This window comes from Sminthopsis crassicaudata, chromosome 4, assembly GCF_048593235.1.
Source record: "Sminthopsis crassicaudata isolate SCR6 chromosome 4, ASM4859323v1, whole genome shotgun sequence".
NCBI classification, from domain to species: domain Eukaryota; kingdom Metazoa; phylum Chordata; class Mammalia; order Dasyuromorphia; family Dasyuridae; genus Sminthopsis; species Sminthopsis crassicaudata.
In genome coordinates, this window is record NC_133620.1 from 285,753,431 (window position 1) to 285,772,812 (window position 19,382).

The 19,382-nt window shown below is 40.5% G+C and overlaps 1 protein-coding gene across 6 annotated transcripts in view; it reads left to right on the plus strand.

Moving 5' to 3' along the window:
• CPNE5 (copine 5) overlaps nucleotides 1-19,382 on the plus strand; it is a 192,031-nt gene that overhangs the window by 134,006 nt on the left and 38,643 nt on the right. For 5 of the 6 annotated variants that reach the window (XM_074311092.1, XM_074311095.1, XM_074311093.1 and 2 more), the window contains one exon: nucleotides 8,101-8,142. In XM_074311092.1, the coding sequence (XP_074167193.1) occupies nucleotides 8,101-8,142 (42 nt within the window). Of the gene's footprint in view, nucleotides 1-8,100; nucleotides 8,143-17,165; nucleotides 19,117-19,382 lie in introns of those variants that run through there. The other variant, XM_074311097.1, reaches the window with a different exon arrangement.

Genomic DNA, 19,382 nt, shown 5'->3' on the forward strand with positions numbered 1-19,382 from the left:
CTTAAAGAGTTATACATTCCCATACAGAACCTGTAACTAGGTCCCTAGAGGTTCTTTTTGTAATTTTTTTTTAATTTAGTCTCTTTTCTTCCTTCATATCATTAAAACTTCTCAATCATTCTCATGATAAATAAGTCCAGGCAAAACAAATCAACATCTTAGGTATGCCCTAAATATATGAACCATTCTGTACCTGCAGCCCATCACCTCAATGCCAAAAGGCAAGGGGCCCACTTCACCACGCTTCTGAAGTCATGACTGCATGAGGGTCCTGAAACCCGCCAGTGTTTCCAGAGTTTCCTTTGGTTATCTTGGAGATTGTTCTCCTGATTCTCCTTTCTTCACTATGCGTCTGTTCATCCAAACCTTGGAAAGGAGTGTCTCATACTGGCTCACCAGGGTGAAGAAGGCACTTTGAAAACTCAGACAGCAGAAGGTAGCTGACTGCATAGGGGTGAAAAGGGAAGAGAAGGGAAGAGGATATAAAAGGGAGAGCAACAGATTAAAGGTCCTGAAATCACTTTATTTTAAAGAAGAATTAAATTTTATGAGTAGAATTTTATAAGTGGAGAGATTAGTTTTAGGACGCACTGACTGAGCTTAGGAAAACATGGAACAATTAATGAACACCAAGTGAGTAGGGAAGACTGATGCCATAGAATAGAGGAAAGGAAGGAAACAACTATTTATTAAGCACCAACTATGTTTCAGGGGCAGCACAGGGGATAGAGGGAAGCCATAAAGACTCAACTTCCTAAGTTCAAATATAACTTGAGTCTCTAAAATTCCCTGGCCCTTAGTTTCCCATCTGGCAACTAAGTACCACCGTGGATAGAGCAGTGGGATTGGAATAAAAAATGCATCTTCACAAGTTCAAATCTGGCCCTAGATTTGCCCCAGCAAATCACTTAATTTGCCTCCATTTCCTTACCTGTAAAAATGAACTGGAGAAGGAAATGGCAAGTCACTCCAGTATTTTTGCCAAGAAAAGCCCAAGATAGGGTCCAAAGGAGTTGGACAGAACTGAAACGACTCAACAAAAATGACAGCTCCCATCTCTTTAAACTTGTAATAATTTTGTAAGGTTTTAAGGCTTGATAAGCGTTTTATAAACATTATCTTGTAACCTTCCTGAGCCTCAGATTTCTCATCTATAAAGTGAGGAAGTTGGACTACATGACTTCCAAATCTGTAACTCTAAGAGCATGGTTCACCCCAATGTTGTTATTATCCTCATTTTACAAATAAGGAAACTGAGTCTTGGAGGTTATAAAGCTATTGAAACACAAGTTGAATCCAGGTCTTCATGACCCGAGTTGGTGATCCATATTTACTTCACTATATTGCCTCTCAAGTTATACATGTCCCAGGACATCCTTCTGGCTCTGGGGAAAACTATCAAGTTGGCAGCTTCTCTTTGGCACCTTCCCCTCTCCCTGTCTTTCTCTCCTGGATTTTTCATTTCCCAGCATGATTCTCCAAAACTCGGGGTGCCGCAGATGAAGAGTCTGCCCGCTTCTAACCTAGTCTGGCCCTTGGCAAAAATCTGGCTTCCTATAAGCCAAGGATAAAGCCAGTCTCAGACAGGTCCAAAAGGAAAAGAGTTGGAGGCCATCCAACCCAATCAGGATGTGCCAGTCTCTGAGGGCTCCCCACGTCCCAAGTCTGGGTTTAGAACATAATCTAACAGGCTTGTGACCAGTCAATCGCCTCCCTCCTGGTCTGTGTTTATACTTTGTGTTTCCGGTGCCAAATACACTTTGTGGAATGGAGACTGAAGGTGGAGAAATTACTTTTAGGATTCATTGACTGAGCAGGGGAGAACATGGGCCAATTAGGGAACTCGGAAGATAGCCAAGTGAGTAGGGAAGAATGGTGCCGTAGAATAGTGGAAAGGAAAGAAACAAGCATTTAAGTACCTCCTATGATCCAAGGGTATTCCTATGTGCTAGATGGTACAGAGCATTGAGTGTAGCCCAAAAGATTCATTTTCTTTAGTTCAAATATGACCCCTGACAAGTCAACTTAACCCTGTTTGCCTTAGTTTCCTCATCTGCAAAATGAGTTGGCAAAGAAAATGGCAAACCATTCTAATATCAATGCCAAGAAAACCATAAATGGAGTCATGAAGAATAAGATATGACTGAGAAACAAAAATGAAAAACACACATCTGGCGTTATGATCTATGCTAAGCACTTAAAAATATTAGCTTTTGTTTGATCCTTACAATAACTGAGAGATAGGTGCTATTATTATTATTCCAATTTTCCACTTGAGTGACTTGCAGAGGGTCAGACAGATAGTATTTGAGACAGGATTCAGGTCTTTCTGACTCCAGTCTCATCACTGGGCCATCTAGCTTTGAACTGAACTGGGAGTGGGAATGCCCAGGTCTGCTACTAAGGCACTGAAGGACTTTGGACAAGTCATTTTCCTCGGGGGAGGGCCTTCAGGATTTGGTCTCTGTCAAAGGAAGGCTTTGGACTATATGATAACTTGGATCATCTAAGACTCGACTCTGAAGGTTTTTACAAGATTGGCCTAGGTGCACCCTGCAAATTCAACCACTGATTGAAAGGTCACTTGCTGTCCTTCAGGCAGCATTGCCTTATATATCACATGAGTTTGGGATCTGGAGTCAGATCTGGATTTAAATCCCCTTTTTGATACTTATTAGCTGTGTAGCCGCTCTCTTCACCTTTCTGAGCCTCATTTTCCTCATCTCTAAACAAGGCAGAGCTGTATTAGATGGCCTTTAACCAAGCTTAATAAAATTATTAAATTATTTTCTAAGCTATTGTAAAGGACATGAGAGCATGATGGTCAAAGTGAACATTTCTCATTGACCTAAATGAAATTATTTTTAATTTCTTAAGCAAGCCACCGTAACCTGTCTTGCCTTTCATTGCTTCGCCCGTATGACAAGGAAACTGGATGAGATGATGTTCACACACTAAAAATGTTTTATTCTAATTTGCGAAGGCTGTTTATTGCTTGAAAATGTACTAACAAGATTAGCCGTGTAGCAAAAGTATGTAGTATATCTAACTCTTATGTTTGGAGCTAAAGAGACCGTGGTAATCATCTGGTTCAACTTGAAGTCCCTTTAGACCCAGATTTATGATACATGAAAATAATACACGTGCCCCACGGAGAACTGGGGAAGGTATAATTTACGGAATTCTTTAAATACCCTTCCTGTCTCCGACGGGAACATTTAAAATAGGAGTCCATTTTAAAAATTTGGCTTACACACACTTCCCACCAACGTTATTATTAGCCCAGATGTGTGATTTCGCGGGCACAAGGGGCTCCCCCAAGTCGGAGAAAGGCCGCTCTGGAGCCCCGGAGCTGCCCCGGCAGGGTAGGTGACAGGTTAGAGGTGGGCCTCCAGAGAGCCCCCCTCTGCTCTTCCCTCTACAACATAGCCATGACCCAAAGGACGGCCTCTGGCAGTGACCGGCAAATGTCAGATCTCAAGAGAGGAGTCAGCGCCGTGAGGGCTCGGAGGCCAGTCCCCGCACGCATCTGCTGGGCGGCGGGAGGGCGGACCATGGACAGCTTCTCCTCCCGCGGAGCAGTAATGCGGCCTGCGGGCCTGCCAGTCACCCACAAACGGGGCTGCCCGCGGCTGGGCCGGCTCGCGACGGCCGGTCCCAGAGCCATGACTTCTGGGTGGGAGGAGAGCCTCCGGCTCGGGGGGTCGGACGACGCAGCCTCTCCGGGGCCTCCTGGAAGAGGGGCCCAGCCTGGCACTGCCCACACGCCGGGTTCCAGCCTTCCTTCCCCTTCCTTCCGCTCCCGTCCCTCCGGTTCCTTCCCTGAATAGCTTTGAGGAGAGGGTCTTCTGCAGGAGAGCGGGGTTCGAATCCTCCCGCCACATTTATTCCCGTGCCACGCTTGGCTAACTCACTGAGCCTCCAGTTCCTTATTTGTAGCATGGGGTCCCATTCCCTGACGTGGCCCCCCCTCCCGGGCCTCTTCCAGCCTTCTCTTCCCTAGTGCCCCCCTTTTTCTTTTCCCTCCCTCTTCTGACCTCCGTTTCCCTCCCGGTCTTGCCCCCTCCTCTCCATCCCAGGCCGCATTTCTTTTCCCTTCCCCCACCACGACCTCTCCTTTTTTGCCTCCCCCCACTTCTCTTATTCCTTCTCCTCTCTCCCTCCCCCCCCCCAGCCTCTTCCCCTTGGGACCTCTCCCCCTTCTTGGCCTCCTTCCTCCCGTGCTCTCCTCCCCCACCTTTCTTTCTCTGGCCGCTGTCCAAATGGGCCTCTCCTTTCCCTCCCTCATTAATCCTGATGGCCCCTGGCGCCAGACGAGAAACGTAAAGGGTTAAAATGGAAACCCAAACTATCCCTGGGGAGGGGGTGGGCTGGGTCTGCCTTTCAATCTGCCCGGCTCTCCCCAGCTCTGCCTGTTGCCATGGAAACGCCGGCTAAAAATAAAATGGTCTCCAAATGCAGAGCCCCATGCACGGAGTCAAAACAGACTAATTAAAGCAGCGGAGGCTAAAACGTAAAGATAATTACAAACTCCCTCCCGGTGCCAGCCTGGCAAGTTTTTTTTGGGGGGGGTGATGGGAAAGGAGAGGATCCCTGCCCAGGGGTCCCCTTCTCTGGGAACCCCACCTCTAGGAAACCAGAATTCCCCTTTCTCCCGTATCTCTAAATTCCGCAGGCCTCTGAACTCTAAAATCCCCCTTCAAATCCCCAATTCACCCCCCCCCCCCTTATCCCGTGTCATTGGAGTGAGGTGGCTCCAAGTTCAAATCCTGCTCCTGGTCAGACTCAAGCCAGGTAATCCTCCGATTATTTTTAGGTTAAGAAATAATAGTAACACTCCACCTCTTGTATTCCTGTGCCCAAGAATCTCAGGACCCCCATTCCTGAAATTCCCCTCTTCCTGTACATTTCTCAGGGATCTAGCTATCTACTCAAGGAGAAACTACAAGCTCTCTGCCCTTGGGGAAGCTGTCACTGTCTGAGGCCTGTTTCCCTCGGAATAGCCCCCAATGGGCTGTGGACACTGGCTCTCCCCACCCATCTTCCTTCCTCACTGTGCCTTTCAGGAACGGACTCCGGCTTCCTTCTCCAAGGCCTGTCACTAGCGCTCCCTTGGGCAATCACAAAAAAAAAAATTAAAGGCCTCGACTCGGGCTGTTTGGGTTTTGTTTTTGTTTTTCCGAGACAGATGCGCGCATTTCCCTGCCAAAACTGCTCCTGGTCTTGCTGACGGTCCCACCCTTCTCTCTAGGGACCAAGATGGGAGCTGCGTGGCCCAGACCAGGTTCCCTTTGTCCCAAAGCTTTTCCTTTCTCTAGGCCTTGGAAGTTGTACAGTGTCATCCTCTATTATGATACACAGTCAACAAGCATTTATTACAGTAGGTACCGTGCTAAGGGTGCAGAGGGAGAGGGAATCGCAGCAATAGTCCCCAGCCTCACAAAATTTCATGTACAAACACTGCCCAGCAAAGAAGGAAAACAGTCCAGAGGGAAAGACTCAGGGGCCTCAGGGGCCCAAAGGCTTCTCCTACAAGGTCTGAGTTGAGTCTTGAAAGAAGTCACAGATGTCAAGAGGTGAAATGCTTAGGGTACCTTGTTGGAAGAACAGCAGAGTTAGTAGCATTGAATCACAGTCTAGAGGAGAGAAAACTGAGAAAGGTGGGGCCAGGGTGGGAAAAACCTTAACTGGCAAACATCGAACTTTCTGTTTGATACTGGAGGTAAAAGGGTGCTCTAGCAAAGTGCTGTGCTGGAGGAGAATTACTTGACAGAACAATGCGTGAAAGATGGGTTAGAACGGGAAAAGACCCGAGGCTGGGAGATTAGTTAGAAGGCTGTTGTTTATTAACAGATGAGGGCTGATAGCTGTGGGACACATAAAAGATACTGGGAAGGTGGGAATGACGTGGATTGGCAACCAATGGTTAATGTGGGATGAATGAGAGGGAGAAATTGGAAATTACATTCATATTGCAAACCTGGGAGCCAGAGAACTTGGTGGTCCTGGTAAAGGGAAGTTTGAGAGGAGGGGAAAGACAGCGGGTTCTGTTTTGGACATATTGTTATACTTTCCAGGGAGTAGTAATAACAATATTACCATTTTTTTGTTGTTCAGTCATTTTTCAGTCACATCCTACTCTTTGGGATTTTCTTGGCAAAGATACTGGAGTTGTTTGCCATTTCTTTCTCCTGTTTGTTTTATAGATGAGGAAACTGAGACAAACAGAATTAAGGGACATTACCAAGGATTCAGAGGCCTGCCCCAGTCACTCCTGAAGTTCCAGTCCAGGAAACATTCCCATTCCCAGAACCCTGGCAGCTCCACAACTAGCCAGGCTGAATCAATTCAATTCAATTAATATTAGTTGGAGCATCAGGCCCTAATAAATGAAACAAACCAACCTCATTCTACTTCACCAGTTACCCAAAATACCCAAGCAGGCTCTGCCCTCAGTAGAACTGTGAAATTATTTTCTTTCAATTTAATTCAACAAATATTTTATTAAGTGCCTACTATATGCTGGGCACTTGCTTAGGCACTGGAAATACAAGGACAAAAATGAAACTGCTCTTGCTCCCAAGGGGCTTACAAAAATAAAAGAAAAAGAAGAGAGAGCAAGCATTTATTAAACACCTACTATATGCTGAGTGCTTTATAGATATAATCTTATTTGATCCTCACAACAATCTTTCAAGGAAAGGACTATCATTATACTAATTTTTCAGTTAAAGAAACTGAGGCTTAACTGACAGATTTAAGTTGGAGATCTGGAAATGAAGGTCAGGAGAGAGACAGAATATTGAGTTCTGGGAGTCAACTGAATGTACACACAAACATTTATATATATAAATACTCCATGTATACACACATATAAGAATAAATCAGTAGGTAGATATAGATAGGATAATTGAACTTCTGGGCACTTGAGATCACTAAGTGAGAGTAAAAGAGGACCCAGGACTGAGCTTTGGGGACACTCACAGGTAGGGTTGTGACAAGAATTCAAATCTAGAAGAAAAGAGTGAAAAGGAGTAATCACACTAGAAGGGGGAGAATCAAGAGAACAGAAGCATAAAAGACCACATTTAGAGAGAAAATCTAGTAGGAAAAAATGATGGTGTTAATGGTGTTAAATATTATGGGGCAACTGGGTATTACAGTGGTCAGAGCACTGGGTTTGGAGTCAGGAACGCCTGAGTTCAAATGTATTCTCAGACACTTTTCCTCTGAGTGACTCTGGGACAGCCACTTAACTCAGTTTCCTCCTCTGTCCAATGAGCAGGAGAAGGATATGGCAAATTCCTTCAGCATCTTTGCCAAGAAAACCCCAAACTGGGTCATGAAGAGGACAAAACTGAAGCTCTAGACTCCTAATCCTATCATTTTTAAATTTTAATTTAATTTTTGTAGGTTATAAGTGTACATTCATTTTAAACATTTCCATGTGAATCATATTGAAATAGAAAAATCAGAACAAAGGGAAAAAACGATAAGAAAAAATCAAAAGGAAAAAAAGGTGAAAATAATATGATTCAATTTGCATTCAGTCTCCATAGTTCTCTCTCTGTATGTAGGTGGCATTTTCCAGCCTAAGTTTATTGGAATTGTCTTGGATCACTAAATTGCTAAGAAGAGCTAAGTACATCATAGTTGATCAGCCTGATCCTATAATTAATTGCTGATTATAAGAGTTCATGATCATCTAATGCTTTACAAACATTATCTTGTTGAATAATCTCAAATCTTTGGATTCCCAGACCAAATCTGCTTCCACTATAACACATATATGCACAAGTGATAAGTAACCAACATACAAGGTGCAGAATGAAGTGTGAAGTGAGAGGAAAAAAGCTAATATATGTTAACACCTATGTAAAATGGTTTAGCAACAATGTCAAATATTGCAAAATGATTTAAAAGCATGGGGTTTCAGGTTGAATCAATCGGCTATTAAGAGTCACAAATAAGGTTTGAAGCTAAGTCTTTTGATGCTAAAATCAGTGCTTTTACATATCTTCTTGTAAGGAGGCAGGGGGGGAAATTATATCAGGTTTAAGTCTTGAAAACACAGAGTAACTGGGGACTTTTGCCTTACAGGACCATCAAGGTGGAGGTGTATGACTGGGATCGGGATGGCAGGTAAGTAGATTCACTGAACTCAAGAAAACAGAGCATCATGGAAAGCTGGAAAGAATGACCTGTCAGTCTGAGTGGGAGGAAATAGGGCAATAGAGGGGCCAGGTTTCCTGGTTGGTATGTTGATTATCTGTCACAGTCACCTGCCCATGAGCATGGCAGGTCCAGGCTACAGAGGAGTGCGATTTTTAGAATTATTAAAAGACCTCCCTATTTCCATGCATCTATCAGCATTTTTGACTATAGTGCTTGAAATGTCCTACTTTTTTAGACAAGGGAGGAATTTTGTTAAATGCAGATATTTCACAAAGAAAATTAGCACCTTAAGCCATTTTCTCCTAAGAAGCATGATAATGGGATGGGTAGATGGTTTAATGGATGGAGTGCTAAGAATCAGGAAGTCCTGAGTTCAAATTTAGCCTTAGATACTTAGACACTAAATCACAATCTCTGTTTACCTTATAGGTGGCTAGGTACAGTGGATAGAGTGTTAGGTCTGGAGCTGTGTGATGATGGGCAAGGGGGAAGGGGGATTATTGTTGCCCTTTAGAATAATAGGGAAAGTAGGAGCAGAGAAGGGTTTAATGAGAAAGATAGTGAATTCCATTTTAGGTGTATTGTATGCAAGATGTCTACGGGACATCCGTTTTGAAATATAGAAAAAACAATTAGAAATTCAAATTTTGGAGATTCAGTAGAGTTTGAGCTAAGAAGGTAGAATCAACATAATGATGGTAATTAATGATGAGAATTGATGAGAACACCTAGTCAAGTAGTATATATAGAGAAAATGGCCCCAACAAAACCTGAAACCTTACAACTAGAGAGCATGATCCGAAAGAGGATCCAGCAAAGGAGATTGAGAAGGAGCACTCAGATAGGTAGGAGAACTTGGAGAGAGTGATGTCCTGAAAACTGAAAAGATAGTATTGAAGTGGGAGGGAAACTGTTCCCTTTACTGAAGCTGTGTTCCCTTTAAGATTATCACTCTGAAACTATGTTCCCTTTACTGAAACTGTTCTCTTTAAATTGTGTCCCCTTTTTGATCTGAGAGATCGGGTTTCCCAGGCTCCAAGGAGTCTAGAGAGAGGGCCCATCCTCCCAGCATGAGAGAAGCAACACTATTCAAGGGCAAACCAACTTCCATTGATCTTTTTGAAATTCTAAATTCTCATTCAATTGAGAATTCCTGGTCTCATCAGCTCAGCTGTTCCAGCCCCCACCAAGAGCAACTATATAACAGGTTTCCTTAAACTCACTCCTTGCAGAAGGCCTAACAGTAGCTTCCTCAGCTGCCCTCTGCCCCCTGAGAAGGCATTCTCTTCTCAGTGCCAGACTCCATTTCCCAATAGGACTCTGCCACTATAGAAGTCAGTCTCTTAGCAAACTGGTTTCTTTCCAACAATAAACTTTCATTTTGCCAATAATACTTCGGGAATAAGGGAATTCTTTCCCTTTGAACTTGTGGCTGACCAGAGGGAATTTTAACAACTCTCTCATTGCCACTAATCTCATCACCACAGGGAATCAAGGGGATACAAACTTCATCATTTACAAGGAAGAGATAACGGTGTTTCCCCCACTAGAATGCAAACTCCCTCAGTGCAGGAATTTTTATTTTTGTTTCTGTATCTACTTTGCTTAGCTGATGTGCCTGACCTGTAATCGTTGCTTAATTATGTTTAATTAATGATGCACTAATTGATTTGTGTTGCCCCATTAAGAATAACTTAATTGGGAAGTCATGTGATGTTACCCTTACCCAAACATTTTCAGAATTTTCTTTGTAACATCTTCAGGTTCACCTTGAAGCTCCCATAAAACAATTTGTCTTGTTATCTTATCACAATACATCATTCTTTTCTAACATGAAATAGTATTTAGCCACTTCAGGCAGCAGACTAACCCCAAATAACTTTTGCAAGTTTCAAAATCAAATTCCTCTTTTATGGAATGAAGGTTCAGCATCATTGAAGGTATTCAGAAGAATGAGCCTTGAACACAGAATTTGCTTTAAAAGGCTTTACTGAATTACATTATTGGTACTGTTTGTCTGATAGACTATAAGCCCCTAGATGACATACAGTAGTTCATTTATTATTATTATTATTATTATTATTATTATTATTATTATTAGGTCCTTGTCTAGCAGCTGTTGCTATGGAGACTAGAGACCTAAGTAGACATCCTTCCAGAGTTCTCTGGTGATGTTTTTTGAACTTAGATTTCTGAGAATGTTTTTTTGGAGATTTTCGGAAGAAGGGAGCTAGGTCTGACATTCTCAGTTCTGGGGCTCCTCTTCCATCTGTCTAGCAAAAGTCAGCGTGGCAGCAGCAGCCTGTCAAAAATCAGACACTTGATCAACAAGCATTTCTTCAGCATTTAGTATTTGACAGCCATGGGACCAAGACAGGTTGAGGGAGAGCAGAAGCTCAGATACTTGGCTTTCTGTTTGACTCTTACCTGACAGCAAGCCCCCAGAATGGGAAATGAACACATGAATTCTCTTCTTCCAGCTCTTCTGTCCCACAAATCTCCAAGAACACATAAATTTACATGATTAAAAAAAACCCAAAAACACCCAACCGTGCACTCTGGTCATCTTCTCACCCCCATAGCAATACAGATGCTACATTCATACCCTCCACATCTAGCACAGAGTCTGGTACAAAGTAGGTACTTAATATGCTTCTATACTTGAATTTTGGATTATCAAGTTTAAGTGATGGGAATGAGGCAAATGTGATATGGAGGAGCAGAGGGCTGCTTGTTGAAGAAATGAATGAATGAATGAATGAATGAATTGAATTGATGGCAGGTTCAAAGGCAATTCCAAAGAAAAAGTCTAAAATTTCTCTTGAGCTGTAACTATACTTAGCTCACACCTGGGCCTGGAGTGGGAAACCTGAGTTCAAATCCAGCCTCAGCCATTCATTAGCTGTGTAATCCTGGGCAAGTCACTTCACCTCAGTCTCACCTGTAAAAATGGAACCTACTTCCTAGGGTTGTTATGAGGATGAAGTAATATTTGACAAGGATTTTACAAATTTTAAAATTCCATATAAATGCTAGTTGTTTTTAATTTATGTAACATCAGTTAACATAAATATAATTAGTATCAATGCTGTTATTAATCTTAACATTTAATTAACATCAATACTGTTATTAATGTTCATGGTCATTGTTAATAGCAACACAATAATGAACACTGCTATCATTAATGTTAGCATCATAATTAATATCAAAACTGTTATTAGTATTAACATGATATAATTAACATGAATGCTGGCTTCAATGTTAATACAATATAATTAACATTAACATGGTCATTGTTAGTAGTAACACAATGCAATAGATATTAATACTGTTATTTTTATATATTATATGTATTATATAATGTGTAAATATATAATTATATTAACATAATATAATTAATATCAACTCATTCAGTATTAGTATAGTATAATTAACATTAACATTATTATTATTATCTGGACATATCCCTTCAAAGACAATACCAGAACAGGAAGGGTCCAACTCTTTCCTATTCTGCCCTAATTTACCATCACATGACAGCAAGGACGTTGGCAAGCTAGAACACATACAGAGGGGGCAACTAGATGACTAGAGAACTGGAAACTATGCCTCATGAAAAACGGGGAATGTTTATTCTGGAATAGGCAAGGCTTAGGGAGGAATTGAATAAAAAGCCTTTTCAGGTCTATGGGTCCCCCTTCCATTTCCATATTGAGAAGGGTGAAAAGGCAGAAAAAAGAGACAGAATGTGCTAAAAAATAGCCCAAGATGAGAATTAAAGCCAGAAATATTAGCTTTATAGTTTTTGTGATAAATGCAAAATCTTTGTCTATTGTTTATTGACCAATGAATGGAAATACTGTTGAAAGAAATCAACCATGTTGATGTGAATTTCTCCCTATCTATAAAAGTAGAAAACAAAAAAGGAATTGCAGGGAATTAGAATGATCAAGTCATTGAACAATTGACAATCTTTATTAGGGCCTACTATGTGCTAGTAATTCTGCTAGATGCAAAAAAATAAATTTAACAAACCTTTTGAAAAAGTACCTACTATGTGCCAAGTACTTTATAAATATATTTTTTTCCGATCCTCACAACAAACCCTGTGAGATATCCCTGCCCTTAAGAAGCTTGCATTCTAAACAAAGGAGACAATATATTTAGGGAAGCTAAAAAGGAGTGTAAGTATATAAGGGCAAGAGATGATGCACTGAAGAAAGTCCTTAAGATTTCAGCCTGGAAAGATATGAAGGCCTGTTTGACCTGGATGCTCTCAGGAGCTTCTAGGAGAAATCAGCCAATCAAAAGGAGAAGCCTCATTGCAGAAGTTACCTCCAATGTGTCAAGTCAAAGAGTAGAGTGAGCTTTCAGGGTAAAGAGGTTTCCAGGGAAACAACTGATTTACCTGGTTACTGATGGATTACCTGATTACTGAATTATAGCAGAATCAGGTAGATATGTGCATATGATATGTTTGTGAGATCAAAGGTCATAGTTAATTTCAGATGATGAGCACTGAAAGAAAGACATTTCGGTAACTATTCAGTATAAGTAATGTCCTTTGTAATTCTATGTATATTTTATACACTTAAAATTTTGTTCAGACAATGGATCTGTAGGTTTCACCAGAATGTCCAAGGGATGCACAACATAAGACAGGCAACTCTTAAATTAGAAGAAAAGATGAAAAAAAAAAAAAAAAAAGATCCTGAATACAATCACACTTACCTGTTCCAGTAATGCTCCCCCCCCAAAAAAAAATGGAATATGGAAAAAGTAAAAATGCTGATTTTATTGATAGTCACTTTCTAACATAGTTCAGCTACTATAAAGCAGTTATCACAATGAGAAGGCCAAGAGAGATTAGCAATTTCCTTCATCAGCAAACACTTGATTTTCTTGCTGAGCAGAGATATAACAATCAAGGATAGTACCAGTTTAAAATATTTTTGTTATTGTTCAATCATTTTGACTCTTTATCACCTCATTTGGGGATTTCTTGGCGAAGATACTACAGTGGCTTGCCATTTCCTTCTCCAGCTCATTATACTGATGAGGAAAGTGAGGCAGACAGGGTAAAGTGATTTGTCCAGAGTCACACAGTCAGTACATGTTTGAGGCTAGATTTAAACTCAGGAAAAGGAGACTTCCTGATTCCAGGTCTGGTACTCTAGTTACTGCACCACCCAGCTGCCCACAGTTAAAAAAAAAATGCTCATTTGTTAAATACTACATAGAGTGATGATAGAAGATTATAAGTTGTACTGCTTTAGAAAATAGCCATAGTGGTGAAAACAAATCTGCAGAACGAAAGCAGACATGAAACTCATACAAATTATATCATTCTAAGAGCATCAGTAAGTGAGACCATCAGGATAACAGTCAGAAAAGGGAACAGATTTGCCAACATTCCCATCTTACATTTTATTTTCATCATTTATGAATACAGAACTACTACTAAACTAAAATAAATATAGAACTAAGGTTTTCTTACACTTCAACTTCCAGTGTACTACGCCCAGAAGTAGAAAAGAAACTTTTACATAAGGAAACTGGGAAGAATGTCTGGTTCAGAATGAGTACGTACAGAGGAAATTCATGTTGGAAATCTTCATGAGATCCATGTGTCACCTGGGTGTGCTCTTAACATAGCTTCTTGAAAGCTAAGCCAAGAATTATAGCACTCATCAAAATCACAGCTTAGAACCTCTACTAATATGTATCTTTGAACACCAGTACAACATATAAGAAATGCAAGAGACATAATTTCTGGGTAATTAATCATTTTATTAATTATGGCTTTCTCTTTTTCTATTAATTATGTTTTGACTCTTTATGGAGGCATCCTAACACATATATACCATTGGAACAGTGGATATTCCTGACAAATGAGAATCAACTCTGATTGGTTAATAATTAATGAAAGAATGAATATTATAATGAGAGGTGGACCTATTTTAATGAAAGCTGAGTATATAATTCTGGTCATGTCATGATGGATGGAAATTCAAGTCCTGTCTCGACACAACTTTTACAAAAGAATCTTTCCTTCACACAGTCAGTGAACAGTGAATGATGATGGTGGGTTATGAATCCCACCAAGATTAGATTCTCCCAGAGGATTTGGGCAATCTTATCTATAGAGAGATGTCCTTCCCAAGGACTGGCTGAATAATCTACAGGGATTTATTTCTGAATAAGGAAATAGTAAGGAAAAAGACTCTGGATTCTCTCCAGCTCCAGTATTAATTGTTTATTAATATAAGATAGAAATAATCACTTCTCTCCCTAAACCAAACCAGTTGACATGTTATTTCAAAGTAAATGACATTTAATTAAACAGAATAGCATATTGATTAAAAAGAAAAAAATTCTCCTAGGCAAACACAGTGTCTCAGATTTCCATGCTGCCAGGAGGAGAAGATATGCTCTCAAATAGCTTAAGTTCTCAGGGCTCCATCTCCCAGCTGAAACACCTCTCATTCTTCCTTGGTTCAGTTTCTCAAAAGCTTATTATATCTCACCGATACATGCTGGGCATCTCTGTAGGTTAGTGAAGCTATCGTAGGAAACAACTTCTCTGGCGAGGAAAGGCTGCCATTTTTTGCTGGGCTCCATCTTCAACAAGTTGCTGCCACCTTCTTTTGGAGTGTTTCTTCTTTCACTTTTGGAGCATCTATTTTTTCTGGGAGGGAGTGATATTTTTTCTAAGAGACTGCCTATACCTACAGTATGGCTAAGTATAGAATCCCAGACTTGGAGTCAGGAAAAACTGGATTTAAGTCTCATCTCGGCTATTTATTAGCTGGGTGTTCTTGGATGAATAATTTAGCTTCTCTGGAATTCAGTTTTTTTTATTAATAAAAGGAGGATAATATTGGTATTTACCTCAAGGTGGTTATGAGACTAAAAAAGGTACAGTTTGTAAAATATTTTGCAAATCTCAAAATATTGTGTCAATCTATTAAGCACTTACTATGTGCTAGGCACTTAGCTAAGTACTGGGAATGAAAAGAAAAGCAAAAAAATAGTCTTTTTCTCAAAAAGCTCACAGTCTAAAAAGGAGACAATGCATAAACAATGTACAAACAATATATAGAGTAAATGAAAGGTTATCTGAGTGAGGAGGAACAAGGGGATGGGAATGGACCAGAACATTAAGAAAAGATGGGAAAGGCTTACTGCCAAAAATGCTATTTGAGTTGTTGAGAGTTGGAGGAAACCAGAAGGCAGAAATGAGAAGGGGAAAGGGAGGGAAGTCCTTTCATCTCTTTTGGCCTCAGTTTCCTCATCTGTGAAATGGGAATACTAATAACATCCACCTTTCAGGGTTATTATGAGGACCAAATGAAATAATATTTGTAAAAGTACTTAGCATAATGGCAGACACATAGTGGGAGCTTAATAAATTCTTGTTCCCTTTTCTTTCTTTCCTCTTCCCCCTTTCAGCTTGAGATCTATGAAACTATGATTATTCAAAAAGAAATCAGCTTTTCAATGCATACAGAAAAACCCGAATGAATATGGAATGCTTATTGTCCAGACTAGGACATGCAGCTGGATGCCTTTCGTGTGAAGGAATCCGTAATACTGTCTATGTAGGCCAGGCACTGCAGGTGGATGGATGATGAGCCGGGCCCCAGAACTGAATAGAAAGAAAAGAGTAGGCTGAATTTCATTTGGAAAATTGTGAAGTGCTTTTAATGATCCCAAGTGGCCGCCCAGCACAAAAACCCGTCTTTATAAAATCAGGGTTTTAGGATGCGTTGTGGTGATGAATATTAGAACACCACAGCCGCACTGTGCAAAAAGCCTTTGCTGATCCTCCTAAAGCTAGAGCCTTCTTCCTGAGATGCTCCCTCCTTTATCTAGTCTGCATCTTGTGGGTATGTAATTGTTTACCATTAGATTGAAAGCTCTTTGAGAGGTTTTTTTTTTTTTTTTTTTTTTTTTTTTTTTTGTATACCTAGCACTTAGCATTGTGTCTAGTACATGGTAGGCACTTAATAAGTTCTTGTTGACTTGACTTGACCCTAAAGACTCTTAAATAACAAGTAACCCAAAGACCAATGGAGGGAACATGTGAGCAAAAGTAGAGTGTGGGAGGTTTCCAATGATGAACTAGCTAGCAAGACATTTAAGGCTGGGCACTGTGCTAAATTCTAGATATGCAAATATAAACAAATCAGTTGGCTCCAGCCCCAAGGAGATTATATTCTTTTTTTCCTTCCATAGTATTTATTTTCCCAAATATATGTAAAGATAGTTTTCAACATTGATTTTTTGTAAGACTCAGTGTTCCAGATTTTCTTTCTCCTCCCAAAATAACAAGCCTTCTGAAATAGGTTAACATGTGCAATGTTTTTAGACATGTTTCCATATTTGTCATGTTGTACAAGAAGAATCAGGGGAAAAGCAAAACACACACACACACACACACACACACACACACACACATACCCACAAGAAAGAAAACAAACAAAGGTCAAAAAAACTATGCTTTGATACACATTCAGTCTCCATGGTTCTCTCTCTGGATGTGGATGGCATTTTCCATATTAACCATCTTTTTGTGTCCTGGATCCCCATGACAGTCTATTAAGCCTATATACCCTCTCTCAGAATAATGTGTTCAAATGAAAAAAATAATAATAAGATAGAATTACAAGGGGAAAAAAGTATAAAGAAAATAAGATAGAAGGAAAACCAATTATATTGAAATACTTTAAAAATAAATACACAGAGCCCATGTTTTGTTTTGTTTTTGCAATGGTTCTCCCTTATCTTGCCCAAGTTGGACATATACCAGCCACTGACTGGACTGAGCCCAATTGTGATTGGTACAGAAACTTTAACCTACTCAGATTTTCTGACCTGGGCAATTTGCCGTAGAGAACCTGGTGACTTGCCCCTCCCCGAGGGAAGGGAATGTTTCTCATATCCATGCTAGACTTACTATAGACACCCAGTCATTTTTATCTTCTCAGAGTTCCTAAATGCAAGTGATTTACTAGTCCAAGTGTCCCCAGAAGCAGGGACCAAAGGCAAGTTCCATCATTTCCATCCTAGACCAGGATGAGAACCTCTCCTCGGTCAGATCCATGCGGGAACAAGGACAAGAATTGTCCGGTAACCATAAACTATAAATGAGTTTCAATGTGTCCTGCAATGAATTCCTACACTCATAATAGCATCTACTTCTCTGGATTGTTGTGAATATAAAGTGAGATATTTGTAAAGCTTTTTACAAATCTTAAAATGCTTAATAACAATAATAATAATGATAATAACTAGTCGATTGTTGTCCTTTGTTCTCAAAGAGAATCAAAATCACACCACTATGTTAGAGTTGAATTGCAGTGTGCACAACTGTGGCTGATCAGCTCCGAATGCTCCGCCAAGTCAGACACATATAGTCCATATGAACATTCGGGGTGGACTCTCTCATTTTACACATTTTGTGTTTCTTATGAGCTAATTCAATTCTGCTTTGCTCAATAGCTAACATCATATAGGGCAGCTAGGTGGTACAGTAGATGGAGTGCTGGGCTTGGAGTCGAGAAGAATCATCTTCATGTATTCAAATCTGGCCTCAGATATTTACTAATTGTGTGACCTGGGCTAAATCACTTAACTCTGTTTGCCTCAGTTTTCTCACCTATAAAACGGGCTGGAAAAGAAAATGGCAAACCACTCTAGAATCTTTGCTTTAAAAAAATTCACACTAGGGTGAAGAAGAGTTGGACATGACTGAAAGGGCTGAACAACAACAAAAACCATTATGTAGTACTTATCGTAGTACCAGGTCCTGTGCTAATGTTTTGCAGCTATTATCTCATTTGATCCCAACAAGAATATTGTGAGGTAGGGGCTAGTATTATCCACATCCTATAGATAAGGAAACTGAAGCAAACAAGAATTAATGGTCACCTAGGATTGCATAGTTTGTCTGAAGCTAGATTTGAACATGTCTTCCTTTGTCAACTTTGTAATCGATTGTGAGAAATAGGAGACACTGGCCCAGGACCACTCAGCACAGCATGACCACCTCAGAAGGCACTTAGCTCTTTGAGCAAAGCAAACCTGGTCCTCTATCTACTGCATCACCTAGGCATTATATTAACACATCATTATTATTAGTCCATTAAAATGTTGGTTCATGTGGAAAAGATTTATTTGTTCTACTTGGTCCAGAAGACAGAGGGATATTCTGAAAGCGGTGAGCCCCTAGGATCCCTGAATCCTCAGGTGCATCAGGGTTCACAGGGTGACCACTGCTGTGAAATTGGAACCCTGTTCCTCTCCATCCACCTTCCATGTCACAAACTGATGGCCTGCCCTCACGTGCTGGATCACCTGGGCGCTGGGACTTCCATAGTGCTCTATGTCGTCCACCAGCATAGGACTGAGCTGTTGGGTCTCTACGTTTGTGGACCCAAAGTGGTAGATGGAGATTCCAATTGGGATGACAGGAGCAAACTGTACTAATCTAAGCATGAAGGGCGAAGAGTCTAGACAAGCATGATCACAGTAGGCCTGGATATTAAGAGAAGATGATGAGGAAGGGAGGGTACTTGTCTAGACAAGACTGTAATGGATAACTTCTAAAATCCTTTTCAGTTTTCGAATTCTATGATTCCAAGATGCAGAAAGCTAGATTTCTGTTCCATATAAGTAAAAGTTTCCTAAAACTTTTGATTAGGGCAAGGGAGGCAATTCCCCTACTATTTCTGCAATGTATAGTCTTAACTGCCTGGGGAGCTTGCCAAGGTCACATATCTGTATTTGTCAAAGATGAGACTTGAACCATGTCTCTACTCACAATGCAACATTGACCCTCTTCCCGACAGTTATTGCTTTTTAAAACTAGTGAGCTTCCAGTGGAATGGGATATAAAGAGTGAGCATCCAAGAGTATGTTGGAGCCAGCTCAAACTGGTTTGTGAGAGTCAGTTGTTAAATTTATAGTGTGACTATTCACACCCCTAAAATTGGCAAAAGCTGCAAATAAGGGCTGGATTTATTGTCTTGTTTATGGACTACACTTAAGAAAGTAATGAAGGAAAATAAGGTAGATTAAATTTAAAAGCTGTCCATAGTTGTTCTGTCCAGAAGAAGAAAACAAGTCTACCTTATTAGCATTTTCTTCATTACTTAAGTAGATTAAACTTAAAAACTGTCCATAGTCATTCCTCTTTAGAAGAA